The 23,126-nt window shown below is 39.7% G+C and overlaps 1 protein-coding gene across 1 annotated transcript; it reads left to right on the plus strand.

Annotated features, from left to right (window-relative positions):
• Positions 1 to 2,552: 2,552 nt before the first annotated feature.
• TSPAN13 (tetraspanin 13) lies at positions 2,553 to 20,560 on the plus strand. The gene is made up of 6 exons (XM_058832688.1): positions 2,553 to 2,707; positions 14,514 to 14,681; positions 15,726 to 15,806; positions 16,513 to 16,626; positions 16,961 to 17,071; positions 18,198 to 20,560. Exons 1-6 carry the CDS (start codon positions 2,645 to 2,647, stop codon positions 18,270 to 18,272), a joined length of 612 nt encoding a protein of 203 aa, XP_058688671.1. The 5' UTR covers positions 2,553 to 2,644; the 3' UTR covers positions 18,273 to 20,560.
• The last annotated feature ends 2,566 nt before the right edge of the window (positions 20,561 to 23,126 follow it).

Raw genomic sequence — 23,126 nt, forward strand, 5'->3', positions numbered from 1 at the left:
ATCTGTATTTTCCCTACAAAGAAGGACAGATTTCTCTCCAACTGCAAGGAAGTCTTTTCATAACTAGCAAGTCATAATTAGCCATTTAAAAGAATTGAGCCAATTTAGTTCTAGCCAGAATACAACCTAAGTGCTGATGTGAAATGGGAGCACAGACACCCTCCTGACCACCATCAGAAATCACAGGCATCAGCACAGCCAACTGCTGTATCACCAAAAGTGTTATTTTATATTATTCCAAGTTTTTACTATAGCTTGTGAACAAAACTGGGAGGGGGATGGAGGATTGCTACATTTGTCATAGAGCTATTTACTTAATAAGCCTTTGAGTGCTTACATCAGCTGAACTATGCCCAGAGTTTACAGTGAGAGCTGGGTATGAACCACCTTGCATCACACGTGGTTAGGTGCCTACCTGAAGCAGTGAACATGTAAAAGGTACTTCCCACCCACAACAGGCTGTAGGAGCTGGGTCCCTTAATAAGAAACACCAGCATTAATTAAGAAAGTGGAGGTACAGCTTTTAATAATTGATAAGTGAAAGAGATCTTCTGAAAAGAAGGGTAGTGAATGATCGTGTTGAATAATTCAGCGCTATAACCAAAGCAACAATGGCACAGTAACTTTAGATGTTAGCATTTGCAACAAAATCCAACAAAAGCATTTGATACGCTGACGGCTGCTTGTGTTCAGGAAAGGGCATACATCCAAAATACACTTTTCTATCAAGCAGACAATTTCTGAAACCAGTCTTTGCAAGCTGCTAGTAAAATTACACTGAAACAAATGACTTTATACTGAGTTTATGCTCTGCCAGAGATGGGCCCAAAGGATCAGAAGCATGGCCCAGTAAAGGCAGTATTTCCAGTCAGTGAATCTGCATTCCCAATAGACCAAATTAGCCACAACATTAAGTCAGTTTAATTATCAGAGAAAAAAAAATCTCAACAGATTTTTAACGCTTCCTCTCACTTCACAAAGCTCCACAGCAGGGATGTCAAATTTAGAAACAAACAAACATAAAGCTTCGGCAGCTGTTGAGCATTCAGATTTAAGTTTTGGTCACAAATATTGCAGAATTTGAATTTGTAGTCCATCTAGCAGCAGCAAGGTAGATATACTTCAATAGAAAAGCAACAAGTCTTTGTTATTGCATGAGGAAAAAAAAGTGTATTGTATTTAATTGGAGAAGTCTAGCAAAATACCAAAAAGCATGGAAAAAAAAAAGATTTTTAAAACTAGAAAGAAAAGATCTGAGTGACAGACTAGGAAAGACAAAGTGTGCTGCTGTTCAACATCTCACTGCTGGCAAGGATTATTTGCCTGCTGGGACTTCCTTAGCAGATGAAGGTCAGCCAAATTACAGGAAAAAAACCTCTTTTGGAATTTCCTCCCTGAAGTGTTTTGATGACAAGTTCCTATTAAGAATTGTCATGAATTCATCAGAAAGTAGATACAGCTTCCTTTGCTTACTAGGAACTGACCATCACAAGTTCTCCAGCATCAAAATCTGATAAAGTATTACTGTGCCATGTACCCTTACAGACATCCCGAGGGAGGAACAAGCAATTCCATGTCTCTTTGTGAAGCCCAGCAAAAAAGATAAGAAACTATCTTGGACACTAATCCTGCAATACATGTCCACACTGGAATAGCTGGCAGATATTAGATCTGTTGTGTTTATTATAAAGCATCATTCGGCAGGCTGCAGCCCACGGGGACTGTGAAGACGGGATTTTGGATAGTTGTGAACCAGGATATCATTCAAGACAAGTAGGAACATTTAATAAAATCTAGGTACTGAATCGCAGCAAATTATCAATACGGGTGGAAGATTTTGTAAAGTAGATTAATTGTAATTGAAAATATTTAACCCTCAACCAAAGGAAATACAGTTATGTAAGGAGACACAGTAGAAGGATTATTTAGTAAAAATAAATAAATACATTCAAAATAGAAGTAAGAGGACAGCAGCAGCGCCGGGCTGATGGTTGGACTTGGTGGTCGCTTCCAACCTCGATGATTCTATGAAGCGCTGATAAAACTACCAACACTCCGGATACTTTCACGGTCTATACAAGTAAATCCCTGGATGTTCTCTTTGGGATTACGCAGGCCATGGATTATAGGGGCGCGCCGCCATCGGCGAGGCGCCGCCGCTCGTGCGGGGAGGGGAGGGGAACGGTGCCGGACCGGGCTCCGGCGGGCGGGGAGCGGGCTCGTACAGCCACTGCAGCGGGGAACGGGCTCGTGTGGTCACTGCAGCGGGGAACGAGAAATGGGGAATAGGGAGCAGGGAATGGGGAGCGGGGCTCGTGTGGTCACTGGAGCGAGGAACGGGAAACAGGGAATAGGGAACGGGAAATAGGGAATAGGGAACGGGAAATAGGGAATAGGGAACGGGAAGCGGGGTTCATGCAGTCACCGCAGAGCTGAGCGGGTCCCGCCCGCATAGCGCGAGCCGCCGGATAGCGGGTGATGGCACTGACGTCACAACCTCATTTGCATACATGTACCTTTGCGCCCCGCAGCGACCAATCAGCGGGCGCCGCTCACCTGCTGCGGCCGCACCCGCGCGCGGCCGGGGGCGGGGCCGCGGCCTCCTGGCGGAGCGGCTGCCGCGCGGGGCGGCGGTGGCGGAGCCATGGCGTGCGGCGGCTTCGCCTGCTCCAAGAACTGCCTGTGCGCCCTCAACCTGCTCTACACGGTGCGTGCCCGCCGCGCTCGGCCCGCCCGCGGGCACTGCCTCGGCCCGCCGCTCCCGCCGCCGGCTGGGCTGGCCTGGCTGGGGAGGGGAGGGGAGGTGGCGGGGTTCGCTGCGCTTCTCCCGGCGGGATGTGGCCGCGGGGTGGGGGGGTCTGCGCTGCGGCCGCTGGGGGGTCGCGGCTTCCGGCTGGGGAGGATGGGGTGGGAGGGGTGAGGAGGTGACAGCGGTTAGGCCGGGCTTTGTCACCGCGAGGACGTGGCTGCTCGGGATCAAAATCCAGGGCGGCCCGGGAGCGCTGACCGCCCGGGGCGGCGGCGGCCGGCTCATCTCCTGGGAGGAGCGGCCCCGGGGCCCGGCCCGCCGGTGCCCTTTTTCTGCGTCTGGAAAGGGCGCTGCACCAATCCAGGCGTGAAGGTGGGAAGGGTTTGTTTTGTTATTCCTCAGCCAAGGATCAGCGCCCAAATAAGTGCGGTGCGGTCAGTAACGAGGCCCCCGGCACCCCGGTGTTCCCTGGGATGGACCTGGGAGTTGCCAAGTCGGGCTGCCTGGGGTGGTGGCAACATAGGTGAGGAGGGGAAAAAAAGTAGGATGTTAAACTGAAATAAATGACTTTGCTGGGGAGCTCCAGACAGGTGCCCGATTTTGTTCCAGCATGTTGGAGGGCTTATTTTCTACAGATAAAAATAAAATTTCCAATTGTGGTGTAGCTACAGGAATGTTTTTCCTCGCCATCTATTTTTAAAGGGCTCAGAAATAGCAAGAAACGGGAGTAAGTGTAATGGTTTCCTCTCACAGCACATCTGGAGAGGTAGAATGTCCTCTAATATTTCAAGTTAACAACTGTGCTTGGGAGTGACTTTGAGCAGACTGAAATTGGGGTCAGCCAGCGTTTGTGGGCAGTTGTATCTGTGCTTTTCCAAAAGCACTGCCCCATCTCGGCTGAAGGCAAGACGGGAGAACAAACAGGTCTAACGCTGTTCATCAGAACAAACTGTAGCTGGCAGTAACTGGACCTGATGGTGCTCACCAGGATGGACCACAAAGGGATGTGGAAGCACCTGTGCTGAAGCCAGGGCTGGTTGATGTTACATTCTTGGGTGTACAAGGTTACCCGACCCCCCCTTTTCCTCTGAAAAGAGTGGAAGAGAAACCTTTATATAGGAGAGGCTGCACTATTAATTGGACTCCGTCCTTGGAGGAGATTGAGGAATGAAGTATGTCCCGGAAAAAATCTGGAGCATGCTTAGGCAGCCCAGCCTACCCACTGTGAAAGTCAGCCTGGATCCCTCTGGTACCTCCTGCTGTTGGGCTATGTCCAACCAGAACAAAGGGGAGCAGATAGGTGTTTGATATCTGTAGTTGAAGGTAAGTTTATTGTATGTAGAGTGTCATGATGGAGCTAAGTTAGAATCATAAAATAGCTCAGGTTGAAAGAGACCCCAGAATATCATTGCAGTCAACTTTTCATGGGATTTTCCTGTCCCAGAAGGTGGGTTATGGGTGCATTATGCCCTGACAATTTTGCTTTTCAGTTAGTGCAAGACTGGTTTTGTTATCATTGCTATCATTCCTTGGGTAACAGAAGGGTGAAAAAAGTATGGATCATTCTCAGGTGGATGCACAAATCTTCCTGTGATATCATAGGGACAGCAGGTGTCTTTTTTCTAATGACTCCATCATTTATTTCTACAGTCATATAGCCGTGTATTAACCAGGTGTAATGAGTCTGGTAGGTCTTTTGGGCATATCTGGCCGCAGCAAGGTTGGGTTGAACTTTTGGACTTCTGTAGTTCTGTCTGTGGTACCTGTACAGTATATTTACAACCTTAATCTCTGCTCTGATGTCTCTTTGAGTAGACTTTACTTTGTGGGTGTCACTTGGTCTTCTGTCACTTGACCTACACAGAACGTATGTTTTTGCTGAAGGGAAGGAATGACGTCTTTAAATGACAGTCACAAGAATATCTAATTGTTATTGCTAGTATTGTTTATTAATTATAGACAAGTTACAAGACGTAATGCTTTTAAATCCGTAGTTGGAGAAATAACACTTAAGGTGCTTAGTTGGCCTGGTAGAGTAGTTCTAGTAAAATGTGTGGGCTTCTCTGTTCCTTGGTTAGACAGAAACCTGAAATACAGGGGTTGGAGCAGCACAGTGAATGATGGATTTATTTTCTCCCAGCTGGAAAAAAAGTACAGAAGACAGAGCAATAACTTCATAACTGTCTCTTTAAAGTAGTGTTGATTCACTAGTAAGTGGTGAGAAGGGAGTAGTGGTGGTAAGAAGGTATAGATGTGTCTATATGACATGAATTAACCCTGAAAACTGGAGGTTTCAGTTTATATTCCAACTTTCATTAAAACACTCTGAGACTATAGAGGTTATATTGGAGCTTAATTTATTTTTTTATTTTTTAGTACTGCTTTTTTTGAGTTTTTGTACTAGTACACCATGAAAAATATATGTCCTGGCAGTAATAAATCAGTTACTGGGTTAAGGCAAGAAACCAGTAACCTAATTGCTCACTTAATATTCTTTTCAGATGTAACTTTGATGATGACTTTTGGTTCTTCTCCTGACTAAGCTGGTATCCTTAGGCCCTGATTCTGTTTTTCAGTCTATTTTATATGAGTAATTCTGACATCTATGCTGAGTCTTGCTGACTTCGGTATGGTTCCTTACGGGTAGAGGAAGAATAGAAAAAAAAAAATTGAGACTATTTATTGACCGGGTATGTGATGATGTATATTGTAAGAATAAAGACTTACATGGAAGAACTGAAGACAAGAACCTTTAAAATACTAATTTTGGGTATCTGGCCTATTTAGTTTTTATTTAGTCAGTCATATTTACATTGCCCATCAAATAGCAAATCCATACAAACTGTTTAAAGTGCCTGTCCACAGAATTAATCCAAATTCAGAGATATGGTTGTAGCTTAAAACTTAAGCTTCCAATAAAGTCTTCAATGTTTGTGTTGAAGTGCAAACAGTCAATATCTTTGTTCATATCTGATTTTCTGAGAGAGAAGTCCCTAACTAGTGGTGAAAGGTTGAAGTGGTAGGTGAGGCACAAGATTAAATATTCAAATAAAAAAATACTGACAGTTCATTTGAGTGGTGTGTGCTGATTTTGTCACCCAAGCAGCTACTTAATTATTGCTGCAGCAGAAAACATGAAATGTTTGTTGGCAGTATGTAAACATCTCACATTTTGATGAGCAGGCTTTATGTTTTTCTTACACCTAGAGCAGCCATTTGATTTCAATTAAACCATACAGCACCTTTTCCATTAGAAATGTGTATTTTTTTAGTAGCACGAAGTTATTCTATAATAGCATCCACATTTACTTGTAACACTAGAAAGCACCGTATCAAAATAATTCACTTTTTATATTGCTTTGTTCTCTGAACCTGTTTTTTTGATTGCCTATTAAGTGTCTATTCCATTTTCAAAGCATTGTGTTTGAAAGAGTTTTTTGGACTTGTTTTGTTTTGTTTTTCCTGTCACTGTTTCTTGTTCTCTGGGTGCTGTAATTATTGAAAATGCTTTTGGGCTTTCTGCCCTCTTTATCAAACTCACTTTCCCTGTATTATGGAAATATGCAAAGATAAACACAGAAATTCTCAGATTTGAACTGTGTGTGCTTGGTGTCATGGAATTGTTTGGGTTAGAAGGGACCTTCAAAATCATGATAGTCCAACCCCTCTGCCATGGACAGGGACACCTACTTCTAGACCAGGTTGTTCATAGCCTCATCCATCCTGACCTTGAAGATTTTTTAAGAGGGTTTTTAATTACTAAGGTATTTTATAATAATGTTTGTCATACTTTCAGAGTTCCTGATGCGGAGGAATGTTGCATCTTCCATGCAAATCTGTCTGCTTCATCTTTTTGCTGCTTAGGGGAAACCTGGTGTTAGAGACAGGGTGATTATCTGGATTTTCCTTGGGAAAGGGAATGTGTCTCTGTGTTCTCAGGTATTTCCTGACTGGTGTAGTGGCTACACAGAGCTAGGTACAAGCGCATGGGAGTTAGAGAAGCACAATTCTTGCCGCAGTTGGCAATTTCTTTCACGTTGGTGAGTGAACCTGCAGTCTCTGAGTGCAGTTCCATTTTGGTTTGTCCTAAGTTTGTTTTCAGCTGTAAGATGTAAATAACCTGCTGCTTGCCCTGTCTGACAGGCTCCAGTCAGCATTTAGGTGTGCAGCATCAAGAGTTTGCCCCAAGCCCAGCCTGCTCTGTGTTGGTCTCCCTCATTGTCATGACTGGTGGAGCCATTTCTGTTGTTCTCAAGAACATTTTGAAGTTGGCAGTATAAGCTGTGGGCTGTCTAGTCTTGACGTGGAAATAAAACAGGTACAGAAGCTCCCAGGTATTAGTCAAGGAAGGTGATATTGGTCATGCCAGTCTTGTGGCCTTTTTGTTTTTATTGGCATTTTGGGAAGGTTTTTGTACTCACACTTGAGAACACAGAAGAGTACAGCAAAAGTATGGATAGATATTTAAAGATGTTTTTCCAGGGCTTGGAAAGGCCCTCAACTATAATGTGTGTCAGTTTATAGCCAAAGTGACAGAGGTTTGTGGTGCTGGGTCCATAGACCAGCTGGGAGTGGATTTTGGTTTTTCGTTGTCTGGTGCAGAGTGTGTAGTGGCATTTGGAGCTAAGAAGGTAACCTGTCCTTAGGAAAAGAGCAGGAGAACGAGAGGGCACAGAGGAAGAGCGTATATGGAACACAGTGTGTTTTGATACTGCTCATCTTTTCAGCCATTCTGTTGGTGCAGGTGGGCACTTTAAAACCAGCACAATTATTGAGAACCCCTTTCAATGCCCCATAGAAGCCTTGTAGCTTACATCATTAGTTGTGGGGTTTTGTACTCTTGTTTTTCTGTTGAAGGAGATATGATGTGTGGAAGAAGGATCTGTGGGCTCACCAGGCTTTGTGAAAACATTTCATAAGCTCTTAAAAAACAATGAATAAATATGCAAGTAAAAATAAACATTTTGGAACATAATTGTTCCTGCTGCACAGCAGAAAGATTCCATTTCCAAAGACTAGAGAGTATTAAGCAAGGGTTAAATCTGACATTTTAATGTGTAAGTAGTTTGTTACATGGCCAATAATGTGAATAACTCTTTACAAGGCCCGAAAGTGAAAGAACAGGCTTTTGTGACAGGAGTCAAGAATGCTGTTTTTCACGTAAATTGTTTGTTCCACACTATGTGTCTCAAGGCTGTCCAGTAATCAGACTGCTGATCACTCTTCATTTAAGGAAGTCACATAAAGTTGGAAGATTTTGCTTTCTGTTAGAAATCCTTTGGAGGTACCCTGAGCTTTCCTTTGCTCTCAGTAAAGCAGAAGGAGTACTGTAAAGAAATAAAGTTGCTTACAGGTTAAGTAGTTCACAGCTGTGATAGAATCCAATTGAGCTTCGTTTTAACTTGCTAAAGGTTATGGTTACACCACTGTGTACCACCTGTTGTTTTCATGTGGTGTTTTTAAATTAAGTGCCAGGAATCAGAATTGTCTTCTAGATTATCTATGTCTGTGCAAAAATGGTTGCCCAAGTTGAAGGGGAGAGCGGTAGAAACCTCTACCTTCAGTATATATGCCATTTGGCATTTAAATTTTAAAGCACCCTTAAAAGTAGTAGAATATGAATTTATATGCGGAGAGAGAGGTTAGGGAGGATGTATTTCATAATTTGTGTAATCTCTCTGGTTTTAGTTCCTGTTCCATATCCACCCTGACAGCTATTCTGTAAATATTTCCCTTGCTGATATGAGTATAAATGCTATATAATCTCTTTACCTGGGAATGGTGAGTCAGTAGTTCATGAAATTTAAATTCTGAAATGTAGTTTTTACCAACTCCTCTTTGTACTGAGGTGATAAGGAAGCTGTGGGAGCACCAGCTTCAGTGTATGACTTCCTAGCCAGCATTCTCAGCTAGTGGAAATACCAAAAAGTTGCCAGTTAGTCGAGACAGCAGATTTGCTGGCAGCTTGCTGTTGTAGAAAGGAGGAAGTGGTTTTAGCATTTGAATTGTTTCTCATGGCATTGTATAGAGAAATAGTTTGTCAGTATCTTTGTTTCTTTTTTGTAATGTAGACTGTAAACTTGTACATAAATACAGAAGGGATACTTGTGGAGAGAAGTATGTTTTTTTCCAGTACAGGAATGCGGGAAATGAGCAGCTATGTGCACAAGAGAACTTTGATTTAAAGAAGAGAGCAAATTAGGAGATTTTTTAGAGAAACTGTTATTTTTTGGAACATATCTGAAGTTCAAATGTGTGTATATATATGTGTGTGTGTATAAAAAAGGGGGATAATACCTAAACTGGAGTCTGATCTCTTCCATCGATCTTGAACTTAAATCTTCCCTAAAATTTTCCCTATATAGATACTGACATTTGAGTAAAGTTTTGTCTACTGACAATATGCTTGATTTTTTTCCCCATATTTTCTACTTCAAAGTAGAAATACTCTTATCTCATAGGGAAAACCACTGATCTTCTCTTAGAATTTGTGCTACCTAAAGGTTTATTCTAGTAAAGCATTTACTTAATTTCAAAATTACTAGTTTATATATTGAATTATGCTAAGCCTGTATTTGTGCATGTGTGTGCCTTTAAGTAAGGTAGCTAGGGTTTAAATTGGTGGAGAAGATAATATATAGTAAATGAAGATGTTAAATACAAAATACTGTCACCTCTCCACATGTATACACTTTCCATTGTATTGTGTTGGCTTTGTATTGTTTTTCTGGTTTGTGGACAGTGTGTGCTTATAGCATCATTCTGTACACAAATTACTCCAGTTTAAGGTTATTATAAATTCTTAGCTCGTAATGCTTGTTGGCTTTTATGTGAGCATTCCTTTAGTGAGTGGGACCTTTTAAATCCCTTCTAAGCACAAGAATTTTTTTTTTTTTATGCCACTTCTGAAGAATAAATTGTTGCTCTTTTATTGAGAGACTTTCTTACTGCATGGAAGAAGGTGTTTTGCTGATAGATAGTTTAGAAGTTATTCAGTGAGCTAGATGGTGCAGATAAGTCTTTGGTCAGTGCTAAATCCACCTCTTATCTACCCGTTAAAACTTACATTTTTGCTTTGGAGAGAGTGGCATGGTTAAAGGGATGGCTGTGGTGTGTGGGAGGGAGTGTTGGTTGGAAGGCGTTTTTGGGGCTCATCAGTCCAGGCACCTCCTGCTCAGAGCAGGATTATGAATAACAGTAGCTTTCTGTCTGTGACTTAGTCTGCAGAGTCTTGGAAACCTGTGAGAACAAAGATCATCACCTTGCAGATGTGTTTCCAGTCTTAACCTCTCAAGCTGTTATTTGTGATACTCAGAAGAGCTTGACTGCATGTTTATGTAATGTGCCTTCAGCTTTAGTTAGTATGTGATTATCCCCAGGCAGCCTCTTTGTCATATTAAACATACCCAGATCCATCACCTCTTCTCAAACCTCTCATTCTCAAGACTCCATGCCGTTTTACTGACTCTTACCAGGTTCTCAAATTCCTTTTCCACCTGAGGGACTTGAAATAGCACAGTGTTTGAGCTTCAGTCTCACCAGCATTGTTTTCTTTGATTGTACTCCTCTTGGCTTTCCCTGTTTGCAGTGAGAGCTGACTCCTGGATTTTATTCAAGCTGACAAACAGTTTGAGCTCCATGTCTATCTCAGTAAGGCTGTTGTTCAACTGGTCTGATCCCAGGCTCCACTGAAGCACTCAGGAGCAAAATTTTTCACTTTGCAAGGTTCCTAAGATTGGCTTACTCCTCAAGTTTATCAAGGTATATCTGAGTTTAACTCTCTTTGGAGAGTCAACCACTCCTCCTTGTGTAGTATCATCCACATATTTTCTGAGAATTCATTTTGTGTTATATTCAGGTTGTTGATGAATATACTGTGTGATTTTGGCTCCAGCCTTTTGATGGTGCTTACCTGCTACTACCTGGATGCTGAGCCATCAATTACTGCTCTTCAAGTTCAGCAGTCTGGCCTGTGGCCATTCAATCTAACAGGCCAACCCTCCAACCCTCCTGTGGGAAACTGGATTAGCCCTAATCCCTAAAAACTGCACTGTGGTTTCAGATATTTTTGTTAAATACATAGAGCAAATATTTGAAGCGTTACTAACCAAAGCTAGATTTGTGTAAGTAAATTCGTATAGGTAAAATGAAGTTTCACTCATAATTCAGTCTTCCAAGGATGACACTGTTTACTTTGGGAGATTTCTGCTGCTGTGAAATGCGCTCTCAGCTAAATAAAATATGACATTCAGAAGCTCTGTAGAGAGTCCTTCTTCCTTTATTTGACAGAAATACATGGCCTTTTTGCGTGTAGGTAAAGCTTGTATGTTTGGAATGTACATGTTACTCATTTGAAGTGGTTAGGGTCACTAATTTTGTTTCAAGTGAATTATAATTTATAGTATAATTTATATTATGCTGTAAAGTTATAGCAGCTTCAGGTTTAGAAAAATTGCATTTAAATAGTTTCATCTCAAAACACTGGAATAAGCACTGTTGAGTGTTCATTTCTAGTAGCTAAGCAGTGCATAACACTATTTGCATAAAACAATGCAAAGCCTTGCATTGTTTTACAGACTTCTAAAAACTCCTCTCAAAACAGCTGAAGTTATTTTTCCTTTTTGTAGTAGTGTGCTTTTACTTTATTTTTTTTTTGCATTACGGCACTATATAGAGAGAGTTATTTCTCTCATTCAGATAGTCTGTGCCAAACCTGATTATGAAGGAATAACCATAATTTCATCTTTCAGTAAACATGTGGAGGAGACAGAAACTTAATACTAAATCACTTTCTGGAGTGGTTAGTAAATCTGTAGTCTCCATTTCAGTTTTGAAACAGTCAATTTTTCATGATTTCAAGTGGCAAGAAAGGAGTAGCTGGTAATGATTTTGATCCAAATCATGGATCTGCCTGACTGGATACAGTCTTTTTCACATAGTTTGTCAGCCAGAGCCCAGTAGCACAGATCTGTGATCACACTGAATTTCCAGTTGTTTTAAGGAGTTGGACAGTGGACAACTTTGTCAAGTGAAAGAAAACAGAGCCTTGATATTATGAAGGTAACACTTGAAAATGAGATTGATAGCTCTAAAACTTGAATGTGATCAAATGTGAAACTAAACTATTTTCTGTTATTTCCTGAATATATGGTGTTCAATAATGGATTTAAAGTCTAGAGAGACCTTTTTTCCCCACTTCATTGAAAACCAGACCTTTTCTAGATTCAACATGTGGCTGCTTCTACCAGAAAAGCTTTTTGTGCCAGAGTGTCAGGATGCTTCTAGTATCATGCAACTAATTTTATACATGTATCATCAGATTAATGTAAGGTGAGATCAGTAATGGCAGCAGGAAGCAACTCATACCCTGCACCTCGGACTGTGTTTATCCAGTAGGTCTTAGAGACAGAGATTTTGTCTCTTGTTTTGATTTCAGTATTTTAAGAACAAACTAATTTCATGTAATGCTTTTGGACCTCTTATGAAATGAGCAAAGCTGAACAAACTCATATTTTGGTATCCTGGAGGCAGATTGGTGAAAGATTTGCCCTCGGACAGAAAAGTATGGGTGAAAGTCATTAGAAACAAAGTTTTATCTGCTCTTCTTTGTGAAATAAATTGAAATTTGACATTGTTTGTGAGACTTTTATTTTTTTTCAAAAAATCTATGTAGTGGCAGTGTGAGTTCAGTGCTTAGAAGCTGATGCAGAGCATGGGATGTCAGACAGTACTTTTTGATTGGAAATTGGGCTATGTGGTTTCTTTTGTTACTTACTTCTTGTACTTACATGGAAAAATAAATCTTTCCAGTGGAATAAGACATTGAAATAAAGTGAGTGTGCATAGATCAGGAAAGGTAGGTCTTGCAATAAACTGTCTGATTAGCAAGGCTAATTTTCAATGTACTGGTACCAGGAAGTTTATAGCCTTGTGCAGCATGGTTTCAGAAAAATTGTCTGTGTTAGAGCTAAGGTGTTTTATTTTATTTTTTTCTTCAATCCTCTCTATAAATTTGATTCATGACACCTTGGCCTGTTGTTTTGGCTTTAAGTAAATGTGGTAATTTAGGCTTTTTGTTTAAGAGAAACAAAGACAAATGTGAAATCATCCTAAAACTCGGCTGGTATTGAACAATTCCTTTTTATGTCTTGCTTATGTGTTGAGAGAAGTGTAGGTAGGACAAATATCCTGCTTTTGTGCTTGCAGGCTCATAGATTTCTTGAGTGGATAAAAAGTTGGTAAAACGTTTTTTGAGACGTATTCCTATGTGAACACAAAAAAAAAATCCACCTGCCCTGTTTTGATCTTGATGATCTAGTTGTTTTACTAGCTTTCTTGATGTTACCTTACATTTCTGTGTTTCAAAAGCTTCATTACATAGTTTACTCCTCTAAAATGTACTTAAATGGAAAAAATAGACAGACGTATTTGGCATTAAAACCAACAAGTATTCCCACCTGTAGGGTAAATATACTAAAGTGGTAAATCGGGAATTACCTTTTTTTTTCTTTTCTTTTATTTTCTTTTTTTTTTTAATCCTTCTTGCCTCTGGGTAAGCAGTAAAATGTCATGAGAATGTGCCTTGTTTGAATGGAAATGATGAGCAAGTGTAAGTGCTTGCTCTATACCTGTTGTTAAATGAAACCAAGTAGTTGGACTAGACTAAGTGCCTACTGTTTTATATTGTTGCTTGGGATTTTTTTAAAATACCTATAAAGCTGGGCATTTTTTGGTGAGATCAGAGTTTTGGAAAGTTAAAACTTGCACGTTGAATTGGTGTTAGAGAATGTGACGAGCGATGTTACGCATAGGTCTGTCTCAAGCCATAGAGTCTTGGGCATCTTGTGCCTTGGACATCTGGGTTGGCTTTGTCTGCTGCTTCCCTCCTGCTGGACTTCGTTACAGATTTCTCTGCAGCTTTTCCTGTTGGAATTTCTTTTTTCTTGGGGTTGTGTTTTTTTGGTGTGGAAACAGGAAAGGCTGGAGCTTCCTGCCCATATAAACAATATTTCTCTGAAGTAACTGGGACAGATTCCTGCCTGCCTTCCCTGAATACCATGTTTACAAGGAAGTAAACAGCAGAAGTGTTTTGGGTGTTGAAATAGGATTCACTTTACTAATAGTAGAGCTGTTTTCTTGAAGAAATATGTAGAAGAGACAGGATGACCTCATTGTTTTAATGCATAAAGTCCTTGAAATTCAGATCTGAAATGTATTTTTGTGTGATCATGTAAACTGTTGTGTTACACATCATCAAGTAGGTAGAAACTTTTTTAGTGAATTAATACAGCTGATTATAGTAAATTTTGGCAAAGTGCCCTTTTTTCAGGGCTGTACAGCTGTATATTCTATTTTTTTTTAAATATACTGCCACAGTTTCACAAAACATCTGAAATTGTTGTTCTTTTTCCACTCTGAGTTAAAGCTGATGATTTTTAGCTTATTTGTCAATTTTGTTATGATCTACAGTTTAGTGTCTCGTCAGTCACTGACAGTACAACATGTCGTGACTTACAGGTAGTTTGAGTTGTAACAGTTCCACATTGACAGTGTGGGAGAATGTGTATGCCTTAAAACATCTGAACTGAAATTACCTATATAATGGTATGGAGGATTGGTTTGTTTAGGGTTGTGTTTCATCTCTTTGCACCAGAAAGAAAAATTGTACCTTTCTAAAAACAACTTTAATGTAAAAAAATTATCTGGTTATAATTACAGCCTATTTTAATATGCAGTCTAACTTTGTGTTTTCTCTTCCCTCCAGCTGGTGAGCCTGCTGCTGATTGGAATTGCAGCATGGGGAATTGGCTTCGGCCTCATCTCTAGTTTCAGAGTTGTTGGAGTGGTGATTGCAGTGGGAGTCTTCCTCTTCTTTATTGCCTTAGTTGGATTGATTGGTGCAGTGAAACATCATCAAGTATTGCTATTCTTTGTATCCTTCTGATGCACTGCATTGATTGCAGCCTGGTTCGAGCTATGTAAACAACCTCCTTTGTCAGCTGAGACTGCTGGGGGAGGTGTTTCAGAAACAACAGAAATTCACATTCTTACTTTGGTCAAGTGCAGTCTAAATTAGACTTCCTTCCCACTTAACTTTATTTCAGTTTCCTTTTTTCCCTCCATTGTTTGTGCTCTGAAGATAAAAGTATTCACATCTCTTTTTAAAAATAAGACTATTTTAATTATTTGAGAGCTTTTTATGGTAGCTCACTGTGTCACAGGTGCCTCTTACTGTGTGCTCAACCCTACACAGAGCTAAAATAGGTGAACTATTAATGTTTAACTTTTGTAGTCTGTGAATAAGAACTGACCTCCACTTTACAAACAGCTGAATTGTGTGAAGTATCTGCCTCTGTACACAGCAGCCAAATTTTGAAACTACTCTCCAACTTTCAAAACATGATCTTCAGTATCAAAGTTTATTCTTTTTGTTTTATGCTATCTTCAGTTGCAGTAGTCCAAAAGTGTGTGAGACTGTGTTCCAAGAGCAACCCTTACCTTTTTTATTTTTAATATACGCTAAAATTATTTTTTGTAATTAATTACAGGGCTCTGTCACTGAAAAAAAGTAATCTGAATATGTGATTTCCAGAAAAATGTTTCCTCTACTGCTGTATTGAAGTTAAGTGTATTGAAATTACATGAGTCCCTAAAGCTGGAGAAAATGGCTGGAGATTTTTCTCTCAAAGCTTCTTTTGTTAGCCTCTCTGCTCATGTTTTCTTGCTGGACAAGAAATACCTAACCCGGAAATATCAGCTATGTATAGTAGTAGCCAAAAAGAGATAATACATGGTGATAGGGTTTGAGAACATTATTTAGGTCATCTTTTCCACATCCAGTCAGAATTTGCTTCCATAGTTCTTTTGTTTTAAAGGACTTACTGTTACCCAGTGAAATAAGGAATACCATTAGGTGTATATGTTATAAAAGCAAAATTAATTTGAGAGTCTTTCCTTAACTATTGATTGTTTCCAGTACATGATTATTCTTCTGCTAGTCTTTATTGTCCAGTTTTCTGTCTCCTGTGCCTGTTTGGCACTAAATGAGGAACAGCAGGTAAGAAAAGTTTCCTGGCACGTATGTATTTGTATGTAGTCCTCCATAAAATGGAGAGAGCATATTTTAAGAAAATCAGCATTGTCCTATTTATTAAAGAGTAGACCTTGGTCAATTCTTGGCCCTGGTAGCTAGAAACAAATGCATTTGGCTCCTAAAATGACTTTTTTTTCTTAAATTTATTTGTTTTTAAGCTTCCTTTCTAGGTTTATGGTTACTGGTGTAGCAGCATGATATCTTGAACAGATCTTGTGTTCAGCAATTTCAGATAAGCTGATGAAATATGCAGTAATCACGGTGTAAATTTGATAAAGTCAGTGAATTGTTCTTGTGTAACTGGAAAGGTCATAACTACATTAGGCAGTTACGCGTGAAAATAAAACAGTCTTCTGTGTGTTATGAAGACCAGTTCTTACTGCATAAGAAGTGGGTAAGGGCACAGTGACTAAACAATCAGTTTTTGCATATGAGGTTGTTTTTTGTGTGTAGCCTGGGCAGTCCCAGCTAGATTAGTCGCATCCCCCTTTACTGGTGATCTTGTTGGGTTTAGCAAAAACAAAGGAAGGAAAGGAATATATTTATATTCTCCTGTTAAGCATCAAGACCTGAAGGCTTTTGTTAGGACATTATCAACTTGATTTTGTCTATTGTTTTGCGGTGTAAAACAGTCCAATTAATGTAATATGTATTTGCTTATGGCTTCTAGAGTGAACTTCTGGAGGTGGGATGGAGTAACACCAACAGCGCAAGAACAGATATTGAGAGAAATCTGAATTGTTGTGGATTCAGAGTTTTCTATCCAAATGAAACCTGCGCCGCTGTAAGTTCTTCAAGCATGGAAAAACCATAACTTTTTCACACTGCTGTTCAAAAATGTACAACTGTTTTCATAGTCACAGAAAGCAGCATTTTAACAGATGTTTAATGTAGTTTTTACAGTGATGCTAGGCTCTTCTCTTAACTTACTGGAAAGACAATTATAGGGCACCCTGCAGAGTTTGTACTCCTCTGTCATTTATATCTACTTGCTCTCTTGGAGTTTTTAAAACAACTGGAGTTTTGTCCATGGGTAGCAGTCTCTTCTAGAGCAGACTAGATGCTTTCAAACAGCAAAGTGTCATCAGCAAATTAACAACTCTCTGTATCTGCTACAGGATTGTCTTAGAAGTCTCCACTGTAGACCATGTGCACCGATAATGGAAGAATATTCTGGAATGGTACTGAGATTTGTCGGAGGGATAGGACTCTTCTTCAGTTTCACAGAGGTCAGTGAGTGGTTGGAAAATTGAGTGCTTTTTTCCCACTTCTAAAGCTTTGTTTTGTGAAACACAGTTTTACAGGTTTATTATAGGAAACCTCAGTCCCGTCTCAGGAGTCAAATAATTAATTGGGCCAAATTTTTCAAAGCTATGAGCTTGCTTAAGTCTGTAAAAAGGAAGGCTTTTTCTTGCGACTTTGTCAGCATTAAAATGTGGTGCTGTAAAGTTTAAGCTTTTCAGAATAAACCATTCTCCAACAGTAATAGAAAGTGCTGTTGCTTTACCTTGTTCCCTTTTCTTCCCACCTGTTCTCCACTCTAGCACATGGTGTTTGAGGTTTGTTTCTTTTTTGGTGCCACCTGTAGTGCAAAGATAGAGTTCCATGAGGAGTGAACTGTATTTTAAACAGTAGGTTAAAATTAAAAAGGCCTTTTGGCTCTTTGCTTTAGTACCGTGATGATGCATAACTTGCTTTATTAATTGAAGTATAAAAGTCCTCAGAGCAGGTCTTTTCTAGTCCCAGAGTAGAGCATGTGAAAATGCTCTTCCTGCTGCTTAGTGCAGTTTTTAGAAGGTTTGTACACATGACGGCAGCAAGAGAGATATGGCAACTTTAAACAGAATCATGCTGACCTCAGCCATCTCAGCTAAAAATGTGAAGGTGCTGGGAGGGGGGAAGGTAGTTGGCAAGATTTGAAAATGCACAAGAATAGCCATATAGTTAAGTGGTAACAGTAAAATGAAACAATTCGGAAGACTTTTTTATCATTATGCTCAAAGCAGCTTTATGAGTATTTATCATTTGGGAAGAGGAGAAAAATAATTTAACTTACATTATAACAATGGGAAATTTTTTATTGCATTGTGAGTATGGGTTTGGCTTTTGTTGTTTATAGTTTTGTGGTTTTTGTTTTGCTTTTCTCTCTGTTGCTAGGGTAGGATTTTTCTCAGAGAGAGAGGGTGCATTCCTTTTTTCTAATTAAGAAAGGTGGGAATTCAGCAACAGTAAAATACCCTAAACTTGTATACTGGAAATTCATTGTCATGATTTTATGTTTAAAACAAATTTTGTAAAACTAGAGGATGGGATGGAGACCCTCTGTTTAATAATATCTTTGGTTTTTATTTTCAGATTCTGGGAGTCTGGCTGACTTACAGATACAGGAACCAAAAGGATCCCCGTGCAAACCCTAGTGCATTTATTTGATAAGTTTACAAAGGACTAAATCTTATCTCTGCACCCTCTACTTAAAAATACTGATTCTTCATAATTTGGTATTTCTCCATAATAGGTATTCTACATGTACCAAAAATAAAACTCAAGTTCTGTAAGAAATGTGTAGTTTTAATATTTAATTTTTACTATTTTTCTTCTAAGAATCTCTATCTTAAAGTAGATGGGTGCATTCAGTAGCTGGGCAGAGTTGAACTGCTGTTAAGACTTTGTTAATTGTGGTGAGCTCTATACAATGAGTTTTAAAGCACTACTGGGTTATCTGGTGTAAAAAAAAAAAACCCAGAGGTATTTTCTGCTGTATTGGTTGATTACGAAAATTCACATGAATTCTCATTAAAATGATAAAAATTTACAGTGGATGGTTGGGTATGATTTACTTAGATTTTAGGATGTATTCTAGTAAACTTTTTTGTCTCCCACTTTCCTGCTAAGGTAAAAATAGAAGCTAGAGATGTTATTTTCTATAGTGCACATAAGTGTATGTTAATGACTACTGTAGTCTTCACCCCCACCCCCCCTCCCCATCCCTGTTTGTTTTGGTTTTCTGATAGCTTTAGAATTTTGTTGAGAATAAAAACAATGTTAATGAATATTGTCATTATGAGAACAATGAATGAAGAAAACCAGGAGAATGTAATCAGCAGCTGATTAACTTGAAACTTTTTTCCCTTGACAAGTGAATGAAGTTCGGTATTTGCACAATCAATGTCTGTCATCTCTGATGTAAGAAACTTGATGTCTGGAAAGTTGTTGTACAGCTCTTTTTTCAGATGGTGTAAAGTCATTGTTGTAATAACTTGGCAGTGTATATTTCTGTGTCATCCAGATAACAGTCTTGATTTCATGAGAGATTGAATGATGTGTAAAAAAAAAAAAGAAAGAAAAACAGCAACAAAAAAAATGGTTTCAGTAGTTTGTTTTCTGAAAACAAATAATTCAAGTTAGAATGATACGTTATCCATATAGAAGAGTATTGCCTGAGCGGAAGGAAAGCATGGTCCTTCTTGCTGCCTGTAAAAGAAGTGGTGCATCAGCTGAAACAGACATCTAAATTCCCAAGGTGTGCAGTGTTCCATTTGTTTCTAATCATACTGAATTGCAGATCTGCACTGCACCTTTTCCTCATTCTTTCTTCACTCAGTTGTTGCTGCTGGAAGGGTAGGCAGTTAGTCTGAAAGACAAGTCTAGAAGAAAAGGGGGAGAGTATTAAGGCTGTCTTGCCAAGGAATACAGCACCCGAGCAAGGTGGAAAGGAAGTCTGGAGGCAGACAGAAGTAGATGCTCATACAGTTGCCCTTTACTGGAGAGATCCCTCCTTATTCCTGCAGAGGAGGCAAAAAGAAGTTGAAACACATGCCCATCAAAGCACTTTCATACTTCCATGGGCTGAGTGTTCCTGAAGAAGGAATTACCTTGAAGTTTTTGAAGGGGAAGAACAGAAACTGAGAGCAGAGGGGTGTCAATAACTTGCTATAGCTGCTTCTCTTCAGGTATAGCAGAGTTTTCAGCATCCATGGTTAGCACCTTCTCCTGGAGCTGCTCTGGGAGCTGCTGCTGTGCCTGCCCTGCCGCTGTGTCTGGCTCAAGCACACAAACCTGGAGATCCAGGGTCAGAGGCCACTCATGTGCTGAAACACCTTAAGAGCCTTCAAGCCTGCTGAAGTCTAATAAAATGTACACAGCACTTTTCCCAGTTGTTGTCCTTGTTTCCCCCAGTTGCTCCCTAGCCATTCCCAGTACGTGTCAAGAGGACAGTGATGATATCTTGGCTGCCTTTAGGAACAGTTCATTTTCCTGGTTTAGACAGGCTCTGTGTTTTGTGCATTAGAGTAATAAATCCAAGGAGTTGTCATATGGAGAGGGTTGATGAAGCTTAAGATAATAGCACATTGCTGCTTCAATTTTGACTTTTTTCCTGATTGTTTTTGTATTTTTGTTTTTAATTTCGGGTGGATCTGGTGTCATAAATATGGTAGTTTATAATGGAGTGTAAATGTGCACCAATGCAAAAATACTGAAAATATTACCACTTCCAAAACTCTCTTGTCTCATAATGTGAATTTGTTTTATTAGTCAAAAGACAGATCAGTGGATTGTATGGAATGATTAAAGTTTTTCTATCAAAAATATATCATCTCTTTGGGATTGTGGTTAAACAAACCCATCCACCCACACCAATGTTGAAATTCCCAATCAAAGGTGTGGATTTGCTTTCCAAACCTGGTTCTGAAGGGGGCAGTAAAACACAATAAGTCTGACTTTGTTTTTGGACAATGAAGAGTGTTGCCTCTCAGAGAAGGTCTGACTCGTGTGAGTATCCTAGAAATGCTGTACTATTCTGACATGCCAAAGTAGAGCACTTATCTATACCTATTGGTGGGTTTTGTCATTGAACTTTGTTGCTTTCTCTTCTTGAAAAAACATTTTCACCATGCAAAAAATTTTTGTTGTTGTTTATTTTCTTGAGATGTATTTTAATTTTCACCTCAAGGCTTGAGATTTGGACTTCATTGTAACCAGATTTTCTAGAAGCTATTTACAGCAGTACAGTGTCAAAGTAATGGAGTGATTTAACTTGGAGCACTCCTACTGCTTACATTAGATATCTTTTGGCCTTAGTTTGTTAAAATGCTTTCTTCAAGTTGGTTATTCTGGAAAAATGTAGAAAGATGTCTTCTTTCAATACACATACACATTTTATCATATAAAAATAATTGGCTATAAAACAATCTAATTCTCCATCTGAGAAAGTGAATCCAGGTATTGACTAACATCCTGATATAACTGCACAGTATTTGCCACCTTTCTCATGAAAGTAACTATTACAAAAGGGAAAGCTTATATAACTTGAAGTCATATCTGTAAAAACCTGCCTTAAAAGCTATAGCTGACAAGTGAATAGGAATGTGTTAGTGTTCTTAACTTTATTATTTTAGACCTAATTCTTAGCATTATTATTTTAGACCTAATTAATTAGAAAATTGTCTGAATGCTAGTGGAATTCTTAAAACCCCCATATCCATCCTGTGTACTTTGGGTTATCTAATGATCATATGTATTTTAGCAGTGATTTCCCAGGTTTTCCAAATAAATGGAAAGAGGCTTTTTTAGGTATCTCAGCTTGGCTTGATGCTTTTGTAAGCCTAAAAAGAAAATTTGTATTTAGAGGAAAGGATTGAAAGTTGACCATTTATGTATTACAATTCTTGTGAATTTAGTTACAGTGAAAAGTAGATGAGAAAAGCATAGCCTTGAGTGCACAAAGGAAAAATTTCAGAAACATTTCTTGATACTTGCAGGCTGGACTAGCTTGTGTATTCGCATCTAGGCATGTACATTAGTAGACCCTTGTAGTAGTTATGCCTTACGTCCGTTTACTGGATGTTATTCTTAGCATCAGTACCTCTGCTTGAGGAAATGATGCTACGTTCATAGTGTTACAAAAACAGCTTTGTAAAACATGATGGTGCAGGCCACCTTTGTTTCATGTCACATAGCTCTAGCAAGTGTACTTTGGGTTGAGTAGATAAAGATGATTCTGATAACCAGCTGCTCTGGCCTCTCTCTGTGCTCTCCCTCTGCAAAGTGATATGACTGCATTTTTTACTTTTTCTGACTGATACATGATTCATGTTTCTGTCCCCCACTGCATCCCTTTTTCCTCTGTCTTCTGAATGCTACAGTAGAAACTAACATCTTACTGGAGTGCTGAAGGAATGCTGAATTCCATGTCTGGGACCCTTTCCAGGTACCTGTTGAGGTTTTCTGCTGGGCACGGCTCACACTGCTTGCCAAAGACCTATTGGCAAGTACCTCCCTTCTGATTTTGCTGAGAGATTCCCTTGAGCTGAAACCCTTGCTTCTCTCACCTGTCCTGCCCTCCCAAGTGTTTTCCTCTTGTAGTGCTCACCTTGACTGGCAGTAAAGGTTATAGAAGTGGAAAGAATGCTGTTACTGCCAAAGAGCTGAGAAAATAATGAAGGCATGGTCCTGGCCAAAGTGTGACCATCTCACTGATGCTGCTGCTGAGTTCAGAGATAGCAGATATTTGGGGCTGGAAAGTCTCCTTTTTGTGTAAGTCTTACGTAATGTGTACTATCATGGTGTTCATCTGCAGCATTTATTTTAGTTCTGACTTCTCTTGTCCCTTTTGGGCTTAGAAATAAGCAATCATCAAACCAACCACATAGTCAATGCGATATCCCTTTATTAATCATCTCAGGGCTTTACTAAAATCTGATGTAAGCAGGACCTTTTAAGGGAAGCAGTTTTATCTTTAATCACTTCAGAATACAGCCAGTTCAAAAGAAAAACAAGATCTATATGCAAGTAATCCCATTCTCTAGTCTCAAGTACTTTTCTCTAAAAGATTTTCACTTCTTGCTATCTTAGCTGTAAAGAAAGGGCTGATACTGAAAGCTGCTCCTAAGCTGGTGCTACTAAAAAAATAATTGGAGATAAAGTAGGCTGAGTAATAGCTCAGCTAGCTGCTGAAACAGGAGATAAAAAGCTGCTTTCCTCTGCTGGGTTTGGCGTGAATGGAGTTGATTCTCTTCACAGTAGCTTGTGTGGTACTGTGCTTTGGATTTGCGGTCACAACGGTGCTGATAACACAAGGTTGTATTCTGTGAGTGCTGACACAGAGTCGAGGTGTTTGCTGCTCCCTCACACTGCCCTGCCAGGAGGTAGACCTGGGCTGCGGGAGAAGCTGGGAGGGGACAGAGCTGAGAGCTGACTCCAGCTGAGTAAGGGAATATGCCATGCTCACCATACAAGCTGGGGGAAGAAGCAAGAAGGGGGGCAGATTTGGAGTGATGGTGTTTT

This window comes from Poecile atricapillus, chromosome 2 (genome assembly GCF_030490865.1).
Source record: "Poecile atricapillus isolate bPoeAtr1 chromosome 2, bPoeAtr1.hap1, whole genome shotgun sequence".
NCBI lineage: Eukaryota > Metazoa > Chordata > Aves > Passeriformes > Paridae > Poecile > Poecile atricapillus.

What these genes read in the sequence shown, in the direction of transcription:
- TSPAN13 (XM_058832688.1), top strand. Translation starts at nt 2,645, where the DNA reads ATGGCGTGCGGCGGCTTCGCCTGCTCCAAGAACTGCCTGTGCGCCCTC. An exon ending in ATCAAGTATTGCTATTCTTT is followed by an intron (nt 14,682 to 15,725) that starts GTATCCTTCTGA and finishes GATTGTTTCCAG; the next exon opens with TACATGATTATTCTTCTGCT. An exon ending in TCTTCTTCAGTTTCACAGAG is followed by an intron (nt 17,072 to 18,197) that starts GTCAGTGAGTGG and finishes TTTTATTTTCAG; the next exon opens with ATTCTGGGAGTCTGGCTGAC.